General features: G+C 42.6%; 1 protein-coding gene across 1 annotated transcript; it reads left to right on the top strand.

Annotated features, from left to right (window-relative positions):
• Nucleotides 1-7,097: 7,097 nt before the first annotated feature.
• LOC144605631 (immunoglobulin lambda-1 light chain-like) lies at nucleotides 7,098-9,881 on the top strand. Its single transcript, XM_078421069.1, has 3 exons — nucleotides 7,098-7,209; nucleotides 7,336-7,680; nucleotides 9,267-9,881. The coding sequence occupies exons 1-3, from the start codon at nucleotides 7,161-7,163 to the stop codon at nucleotides 9,587-9,589; spliced, it is 717 nt and encodes a 238-aa protein (XP_078277195.1). The 5' UTR covers nucleotides 7,098-7,160; the 3' UTR covers nucleotides 9,590-9,881.
• The last annotated feature ends 260 nt before the right edge of the window (nucleotides 9,882-10,141 follow it).

Raw genomic sequence — 10,141 nt, 5'->3', positions numbered from 1 at the left:
CGGCACTGTAGTTAAAGAATCCGACATAAGGGTTCTTGTTATCCAATTTTTCCCGTGATATGCGCGAGGCCAGGCTACGCTGTTAGATGTTATTATGCTGTGGAGTCGGTAGAATGAAGTGGTTTACTTTGTCTGGGAGGCTGGTTTTGATGTGTGCCATGACCATACTCTTGAAACTCTTTGGTGGTTGATTATATAGCCACCAGGCAGCAGGTAAATTCATGTGTGCTACTTCTCTGGCTTCCTGACCTCCACTTTATCTTTGACTGAAATTGTTAACAGTGTTTTGAAAAAAGAATGAGAGACCATATGGAACATAAAACAGTACAGAACGGCAAATAACCCTCTCTCCAAAGCCTCCACATCCTTCCCGTAATGGGGCAAACTGAAATGCACGCAATAATCCAGATGCGGCCTTACCAAAGACTTATACAGCTCCATCATGACCTCCTGACTTCAATGCTCAATGGCCTTGGCAATGAAGGCAAGCATACCATGCGCTTTACTTTACCACCCTATGTCATTGTGCTGCCACCTTCAGTGAGCTGTGAACCTGGACTCCAAGATCCCTCTGCACATCAATGCTGCTACAGGACTTGCCATTAACTGTATATTCTCCCCTTCTATACAACGTCCCACAGTGCAATGCTCACGCTTGCTCGAATTAAACTCCATCTGCCATTTCTCCGCCCATTTCTGAAGCTGGTCTATATTCCACTGCATCTCACAGTTTCCTCACTGTATGCAACTCCTCCAATTTTGATATCGTCCCCAAATGTACTCACTCGCCCATCTATATTTACATCCAAGTAATTTATATATATGAAAATCAGCAGATTTCCCAGGATAGATCCTTGTTGAATGCCAGTGGTCACAGACCTCCAGTCTGAATATCTTCCACCACAACCCTATGTCTTTCTGTGAATAAACCAGATCTGAATCCACACAACCATGTCACTGTGAAACTTGTGCATCTTTAAATTCTAGTTCAGCTTACCGTGGGGGACCTTATACCAGGCACAGCGGTAGAGTTGCTGCCTCACAGCGACAGAGAATTGGGTTGGATTCTGACCACAGGTGTTTGTCCCGTTCTCCCCGTGTCCTGCGTGGGTTTTCTCCAGGATCTCCGGTTTCCTCACATGCTCCAAAGACGTAGAGGTTTGTAAGCTAATTGGCTTGGTATAATTGTTAATTGCCCTTAGTGTGTGTAGGATAGTGTTAGTGTGCGGGGACCTATGATGAGCATTTGTCAGCAATGGGCCTTTACTTGCTGTAGTTTAGATGAATGAGGGGGGACCTCAGTGAAACACACAGAAGAGTGAAATGCTTGGATAGGGTGGATATGGAGAGGATGTTTCCACTAGTGGGAGAGTCCAGGACTAGAGGTCATAGCCTCAGAATTAAAGGACATTCTTTTAGGAAGGGGATGGGGAGAAATTTCTTTAGTCAGAGGGTGGCGAATCTGTGGAATTCTTTCCCACAGAAGGCTGTGAAGGCCAAGTCAGTAGATATTGTTAAAGCAGAGATAGATAGATTCTTGATTAGTACGGGTGTCAGAGGTTATTGGGTGAAGGCAGGAGAATGGTGTTAGGAGGGAGAGACAGATCTACCGTGCTTGAATGGCGGTCATGTGCCAAATCGCCTGATTCTACTCCTATTCCTAAGGACGTTATGACCTTTTCCCTGCTCCGCGCGGATTCGGTGGGCCGAAGAGCCTGTTTCCGCGCTGTTACTCTGAACTACCCTAAACTAACAATTCTTATTAAAATGCATGTGTACAACATCCACGCCCTACCTTCATCAATCTCCTTCGTCGTCTCCGCAAAAAAACGACCGATTTATTAAGACACGGCCTGCTACCTACACCGCCATGTCTATCACTAACTAGCTCATTCTCCTTCAAATGGGAGTAAATCTCAATGAATTCTCTCTAATTGTTTCCTACCACTTACGTGAGTCTCACCGGCCTCTATTTCCTTGGATTCTTTCTACGTCTCAATCAACAAAGGAACAACATTGGCTATTTTCCAGTCCTCTTGGTCCTCGCCTGTGCCTAGAGAAGAAACAAAGATCCTTGTCAAGACCCCTGGAATCTCCTCTCTTGCCTCCCTCAATAAACTGAGTTGGATACCAACGGGTGCAGGGGACTTATCCAACTCAATGCTCTTCAAGAGCCTCACTGATGTTCTTTTCGATCTCAAGCTGCCCTAGCATAATTGTATTCTCCACACTGATCTCACCGTCATACAAATCTTTCTCCTTGGTGAATACAGATGCAAACACACTCATTTAGCACTTCAGCTACATCCTTTACCCTTGATCATACTTGTCATAACCTCCACATTTTCTTCAGCCTTTCCATTTGCAGACCTGCTCCTTTCGTTCCCATTCTTTGTCCATTCTAGTTTAAACTCTCCAGAGTAGTACTAGCAACCTTCACTGAAAGGTTGTTGGTGCCCCTTCAGTTCAAGTGCAACGTGCCCCTCTTGTGCAGGTCACTTTTGTGGCGATAGAAATCCCAATGGTCCACAATCCGAATCCCTTTCCCCTGCACCAACTCCTCAGCCGTGCATTCGTTTGTCCTATCCTCCTATTGCTAACCTCACTAGCACGTGGCAACTGTAGTAATCTAGAGACTACCACCCTGCAGGTATTAATGTTAGCCTTTAACCTAATTCCCTATAGACTGTAGGACCTCATCAATTTTCGTTATATTTTGCTGAAGCTATATTCACTCCACAGGACCTCATCCCTTTACCTAACTTTTTTCCTCAATCCTTATATTCACTCTACAAGATCTCATCCAGTTTCATTTGGGCTGACATGCACAACGGCTTCCGTCTGTTCACTCACCCCCTTGAAAATGCTCTGCAGTCGTTCCAGGACATCCTAGATCCTTGCACCAGAGAGGCAACAGTCCATCCATGAGCTATATTTGCTTCTTTCTGCCCCCTTCACTAATGAGTGTTTAATCACAATCGCTCTGCCTGATTTCATCCCGCTGCACATCCGAGCCAGGTCCGGTGCCACAGACCTGGCTACTGCTGCTGTTCCCTGAACAGTTACCCCCTCAACAGTTGCAAACGGACATATCTGTTTTGCAGGGGAATAGCTACAGTGGATTTCTAAACCCTCTGCCTACTCCCTTTTCTGGTGGTCACACATCTATTCTTTGTCCGCACCATAGGTGTGAGCACCTCACTATGATTCCTAACTATGACTTGCTCACTCTACGGCCGAACACGAGGTAATCCAATTGCAACTCCAGATCACTAACACGGTCTTTCAGGAGCTGCACCTGGACACACCTCCTGCAGATGTAATGTTCAGAGACATACATCTTCTTGAGTTCCAACATCTCACAGGCTGAGCACACTAGCCTCCATCTCTACGACACTAAGACGAGGTTGCGCTGCAAAACAAACATAAAGTGACAGACCAAACCTTATCCTAAGGTAACCCTCAAAGAAGCCTCTTGAGCCTCAGCCTCAATAAAGCAATCTTACTATGGCCGCTCCACTTACGCTTATCTTCATTTTATTGGTAGCTGTTATTTAGCCAAATAACCAAGCTGTGACACTTGCCGGCAAATCCCGATAGAGAAGATTACCCAATATTGAGAAACCCATAACTGTGAAGAGAAATAGATTCTGGGCTAGAGTGAGTTAATGTGGAAAACAACTGAAGGTATGGTCGAATTCCTTGTGGGGGAAAAAAACAATGAACAGAACAGTCAATGGAATAAATAAAGGGACATGCCTGTGTGCGGTACATCACACGTCAAATCATGTGAAATTAAAATATATTGCAAGGAAACCGAAACTGAGGTTGAGGGCAACACCCGACACGACCTTACAAATTAGAACCAGACACAATTATGCCAACTCTCTTTTTCCTGATAGCTAGCCTTCGATTCACGATAGCATGTGACCTCGAGTACATGCATCACTTTCCTTGTTTGCACAATACGTGTTATTTCTTCAAAGAATTCCAATACATTCGACAACCGTTTCCTGCCAAGTTGCTGGAGCACTTCTGCCCAAACGCAAGTGATAGTTTTAATATTCAACGGCATTAACATTTCCAAATATCCAGGTCATGACACTTCTTCAGGTCAAATTTGAGCTAAAGCTGCCAAAGAAATACTACGTCCGCAAAATACGTCTCCAATATCACTGTGATCACCGAAGTGTGAAAGTAATAGACGGTGGATAAAAGTGTATCTTGGAGAGCTTTTTGTGCCAGTGGCAGACCCACTGACACCAAATAAAGTCAGTTAAGAGGATGAAGCATCAGTGGGCGGATATTTTCGGGTTACGAAACCATTGCATTGTACCCTTAAAGTATGCATAGGAAGGGATAAGAATTGTCCCGAAAATAGGTTTCCGAATTGTAAGAAGGCCGATTTCAATAACATGATACATATCTTAGTAAACGCTCCTTGTAAGTAAATTTTGGAATGGTATTCCTAGTGGTTTGGAGCGGTATCTTCGCCAAAAGGACTGCAGCAATTCCCGAGACGATTAAATATCCCACATCACATCCCTGCATTTAACCTATTAGGGATCTGTTCTGTCCTTGCATCCTTTTACTGAAATTGCACTGCTGCATAACCTCCGGGTTAACCAACGGGTATGGATTGCTTCTCGACCACCTGCCCTGATAATACTACCCATCGCTGAGTCATCGCAATGTATGCAGTTTGGCTCCAACCGAGCAATTTGGAAGCGCGCTTCGATTACAGGAAACATTCCACATTGAAGTAAATGTTTGCTGGTCATTAACCCCGTTATTCTTCAGCTGTGGCTTCTGTGCACTGTACATCTTCTCTGCGTAAAACTATAAAACTATATTTAAATACATAATCTTATTTATTTTAGAGAACATCTAGATTGCTTTAATACTTCACCTCCATTACTTTGTTAATTTGATCAACGTCAACTTCATTATAAAAGTGCTAGAGTAATTCAACAGATCGGGCAGCATCTTTGAAGGACGTGGATGTCTTATGATTGATGTCTATGTCTATATGTCTATGACTGAAGATTCCAGCATCGCACACTCGTATCTCCTTTAACGTCACAACCCCGTGCTGTTCAACATTTCATTACAAATGTTAATCTTTTGAGACTCTCAATCTGCCTGTTTACTCCTCTCACCTCTCTCTCTCTCTCTCTCTCTCTCTCTCTCTCTCTCTCTCTCTCTCTCTCTCTCTCTCTCTCTCTCTCTCGTTGTTCGTATAGTGCTAGCACGTAGAGTTACACTATAGATCAAGCAGAAATAATATACTGCAAAGCTCCAATAAGAAGAATAGAACAGCTCTACTTCCCTATCCTCTGCTTCTGTTTCCAAAATCAAAAGGTCTATCAATACTCCAAATTGTAATCAACATTGATAGCAGGGTGAGCATTAGTATGCACCGGTAAGCTTCTTGAATCACTGAAGTATTCTGGCGATGGGACCCAAATCCTGCTATTAGAAAGGGATTTCTAAGACATGGGCCCAGCAATCGCAAAGCGTAGCAATATATTTCGTATTCAGCATCGGCTGTGAATGGTCTTGCAAGAGTGGTGCTTTATGCACACTCATTGCTCTTACCCTGATTAGGCACGGAGTTGTTGTCCGTGTGTCTGAGGCAAGTAATTGGAATGCATTTTGCGTATGGCCAAAAGAATCGTCGCAATATATTGTTACTTGGAGGGGGTGAATATTTAGTGTGAGAAGCGTATCAAAGAGCGGAGTATTTTCTTCCGGATGAAGTTCAACTAATTGATTGTTGTTTGAGCTGCATGTATCCAGGCAGGGGATTGTTGTTTGAGCTGCATGTATCCAGGCAGGGGATTGTCCAATGTATTCAGTTGATCGTGGTAAAGCGCTCATGTGGAGAGATCAGAGGAGAACTTAGCAAAGGCAACGCGCATTGGTAATAGGCAAGATTAGTCCATATGGCCATATTTTGAATTTATCGCCATTCTTTGGACTCTATTTTCTTGTTGTTAGCTTTTTGCACTGATTTCCTGGTGTTACTGCCCAGCAGGGACAATCCATAAAGCGAAAAGAGCGCTGCCGCTACAACAAGAGCGATTAAGTTGCTATAAAAAATCTGCGTACATCAGATCAAGTATAAGACAAAGCTGGTTGCATGTAAATATAATTTCATATGTCGGATGAAGTTGGCCAGAATTTATACCATAACAATCCAAGCATGTGCGGACATCGACGTCCTTAATATATAAAACTCGCCAGCAGCTCCCTGGTCGATTAAACATATTTCTCAGTTTTTCTTCTCAATTAATTCAATTGCCCGGGCAAAGCCAGTGAACATGTGTGCTGCTAGCAAGCATGCTTTCCGGCATTACAGGGGTTTTGACGGTGCACAGTCGGCATTGACACACAAATTTAGAAATTCGTAAATAATTTTGCAGATAATTGCTTCTTCGCATTGTCCTTTGAAGGAATTCCTACACATCAACTTCACCAGAATATTATAAGAAAATAACTGCAGATGCTGGTACGAATCGAAGTAATTTATTCACAAAATGCTGGAGTAACTCAGCAGGTCAGGCAGCATCTCGGGAGAGAAGGAATGGGTGACGTTTCGGGTCGAGACCCTTCTTCAGACTGAACATTTATCAGAATATTTATCAGTTTCAAATACACTGTGCAACTAAAAGGGTGAAGGTACATGTCGCGCAAAGTTGTGCGACACCACGATATCGGATTCTTCAGTCCCTACTGGAATGTATCCCTTCATTTTTCAAGAGTGAATGAATAATCGCCGGAAATTAAAGATGAGGTTATTCGATAGATTTATTTTAAGGCGCATGCCGTGCAACTGCACAGAAAAAGATTCAGAAAAAAATTCAAAGAATTATTGTACATCTCCTTTCAAACGAAACAAATTGCCTTCTGTGCTTAAGACTATATTAAATTGGCCCGAGATAAACAACTCGACACCAAATCCTTATTTACCTAACAGTTTGGAAATAACGTGTCACAGGGAGAATCTGGAACTTCTGATTGGCGCAACACACATTCTGATTTGACTGTTGACTGGATACATAAGGACCACGCGGTGACGCCTTGTCTCACGGTACAGAAGCGACCGGGAGAGAAACAGTGCGTAGCCATTTTACCGGGGGTCAATTAGTTACTGTACAATGTCTTGTTGCGTCTTTGCACTCTATGCGTTAGCCTTGTCCGCAGTCTGTGAGTATTTTACTTCCACCGACATAATATTTAATCTCGAGTACGATTAAAAGTTTCTATTGCTGACACTTCTGCTGTTTCAAAAATATTAGTTAATGCTCTATATTTTTCTGGTTTGTTTTCCAGGCATAAATGCGCAATTTACAGTAAATCAGCCGTCTTCAAAGTCCACGTCTCCGGGACAGAATGTGCAAATACCCTGTACCCTGTCTGGCGGCAGTTTAGGTAGCAGCACTGTTTCCTGGTACCAGCAGATTCCCGGTACGGTTCCGCGGCTTCTGTTCTACTATTGGTCGGGCAGCAGCATTTACAGAGGCTCGGGAGTTCCTGATCGCTTCGCCGGATCAGTGTCAGGCAATACTGCAACATTGACAATATCGAACGTGCAGTCGGGGGACGCTGCCGACTACTACTGTGCTATGTGGAAAGATGCTTTGTTCTTCGGCAAAGGAACGAGGCTGGGTATTGGCAGTAAGTAAACTATCTTCTATCTTTGTGTCGGCACAAGTAGCTGGAGTAACGCAGCGAGACAGGCAGCTTCGCTGGGGAGAAGGAATGGGTTGTCGGACGGAACTGCAGATGCTGGTTTAAACCGAAGATAGACACAACAAGATGAACAAGCAGCATCTCTGGAGGGAAGGAATGTGTCGGCAGTTCCTTCCTACACGTCCTACCTTTGAGTTATGGATACTGTATCTCTAAACTAAACCGATAAGACATCTGAAGCGACGACATTAAGGCGTTAATGTTGGTCGCCTTGAATTGTTTTTATATGGATTTAAAAACCCCGTATTATGCATAAGCTCAAGATTGGAACTGCTGCAACAATTCAAGAGAGTTCATTGTATTTACCTTACGTTGTTTTTGATATCGAAAGAAGTTCAAATAGAAAAGATTGTAATAAAATTAATTTCACCCGTGCAAGCGTTCGCCACTTCCGCAGTTATTTTGTGCCCTTAGATTTTCCCCTAAACTAGCAGTGTAGAATAACTTCTCGTAGTGTTCGCGACCTGACTAGAATTTTATGGCAAATAATGAAACAGAGGAAATTAAACAAACTGCTTGGCCGAATTTAGCCGAACAATTAGAACAGTCTTCTTCAGAGAAGTTAAGAAAGATAGTTAATTGCAAAGAAATTAAGACATATCCCGAGAGGACCAACTACCAAATTCACCTTTGTTCTGTTTTATACTGTTAAAACTGCTCAAATGTTTATTGTATGCTTTTTTTTGTAAGCGCTAAGGGATGTCATAACCAAAATTTAGCTGGAATAGCCTTCGGAAGCAAACTATAATGCGGTGCGATGTGTAATGCATATTTCAAATCGTTCTTTGTTATGAGTCTATGTTTAAAAAAAAAAAATTATGCTTTCCAATGTTTGCTTAATTGTTTCTCCCGGACATGTTCAAAGTCAATATACCCAAGCACAGCGCGGCCAATAATTTGCTGCTGATGTGATGTTGAATTCATTTCGTAATTTTAAATTCGGTTATCTATGAGTTTTGTTGCCAGATATAATCGTCATTGCACTTACAGCGTGCGGAATCTGGAATCAAGGGACAGCGGATATTTCATTTTTATACGAAAAATATCTGAAAATGTGAAAGCAATTTGCGCGTGGAATTTCCCAACCATATCAGTTGAAATCAGTCTTATTTAGACACTTGCCCTTAGTTCATTTATTAAGACCAAGTACCGGTGTTATTAAGGATTTGATTAATCGGACAATAATATTTTAACATTTTACCTGTCAATGCACACACTAGCATTGAAGCAACAGTAAATTTATTGTGTTCCCGCATTTTTTAATGTTTTTTGACATAATTTGCACTTACGTTGAGAAGTATTTGTTCTTTCTTTTTGGTTAAAAAAATAGCTCAATTTCTGAATTGCGAATCTCAGCGCTATCTTGTACCGCTATGGTCGCGCTATCTTGTACCGTTTTGGCTGTAGTTCAGGCACAAACAAACAAACAAACGAGAGTTTTAGTATATAGATAATATTTTAAACGAAGTAATTCTTCAACACCCACTAATCTGTGACTTTATTTTAAACAGCACCTCGCGCGCCCGCAGTGTCCGTCCTCCGACCTTCAGCGGAAGAAATCGCAGGAAAGGGCACCGCCACCCTGGTGTGTTTGGTGAGCGGTTTTAATCCGGGTGCAGTGGACATTGAGTGGACCGTAGACGGCAGTGCGAGAAGTGACGGCGTTGAGACCAGCCGAATCCAGCAGGAGACGGACAACACGTTCAGTGCGAGCAGTTACCTGACTCTGCCATCTACAGTCTGGAACTCAAACGAGCTTTACTCCTGCGTGGTTAAACACGAAACCCAGGCAATCCCGCTTAAGGCAATCGTCGCCAGATCCGGCTGTATCTAAATCTCCTCAATTCCACCTAATGAAGCTGAAGAGATATCTTTTGATCTTTCTTTCTTTATTTGTGAGAAATGATTCTGGAAATATTGATTGTTGTCGACCAGCCTTTGCGTTTTAAATCGTCGTTTGTCTTGTCCATTGTAAACGCCATTCCGTTAAAGCAATCAAATTGTTAATTGAACCTCCAATGTTATTCAATCTCAGTTGATGCATCTTCAAATATTCATTAATAGTATTCTGGATTCTTGCTTTCTGCTATCATAAATACAAACACAACTGTCAAATAAAATCAATAACTCCAGTCTTAATTTCATTGGCTATTATTTCTGATACGGAAGCAGTTAAATGTATGAAATCAAGATTTATGGTTTTTACGTAATAGAAGAACCGGCGATTAAGGTTGTCAAACGTTATTTAAAAACCGGTAACTATAAGTTGGTTCGCATTACCTGACGCTCGCAAAGAACGCGCAGACACGCACACACTCTCTCTCTCTCTCTCTCACACACACACGCACGATGGAGCGCTCATATGGAATCTCTTTCGAGTGAGGGC

This window comes from Rhinoraja longicauda, chromosome 25, assembly GCF_053455715.1.
Source record: "Rhinoraja longicauda isolate Sanriku21f chromosome 25, sRhiLon1.1, whole genome shotgun sequence".
In the NCBI taxonomy this organism is placed as follows: domain Eukaryota; kingdom Metazoa; phylum Chordata; class Chondrichthyes; order Rajiformes; family Arhynchobatidae; genus Rhinoraja; species Rhinoraja longicauda.
The sequence above is the reverse complement of the archived record's forward strand: the minus strand, read 5'-3'. Positions and strand labels throughout refer to the sequence as shown.

Coding starts and splice junctions, on each gene's coding strand:
- LOC144605631 (XM_078421069.1), top strand. CDS start 7,161: ATGTCTTGTTGCGTCTTTGCACTCTATGCGTTAGCCTTGTCCGCAGTC. Junction 7,210..7,335: donor GTTAGCCTTGTCCGCAGTCT/GTGAGTATTTTA, acceptor TTTGTTTTCCAG/GCATAAATGCGCAATTTACA. Junction 7,681..9,266: donor AACGAGGCTGGGTATTGGCA/GTAAGTAAACTA, acceptor TATTTTAAACAG/CACCTCGCGCGCCCGCAGTG.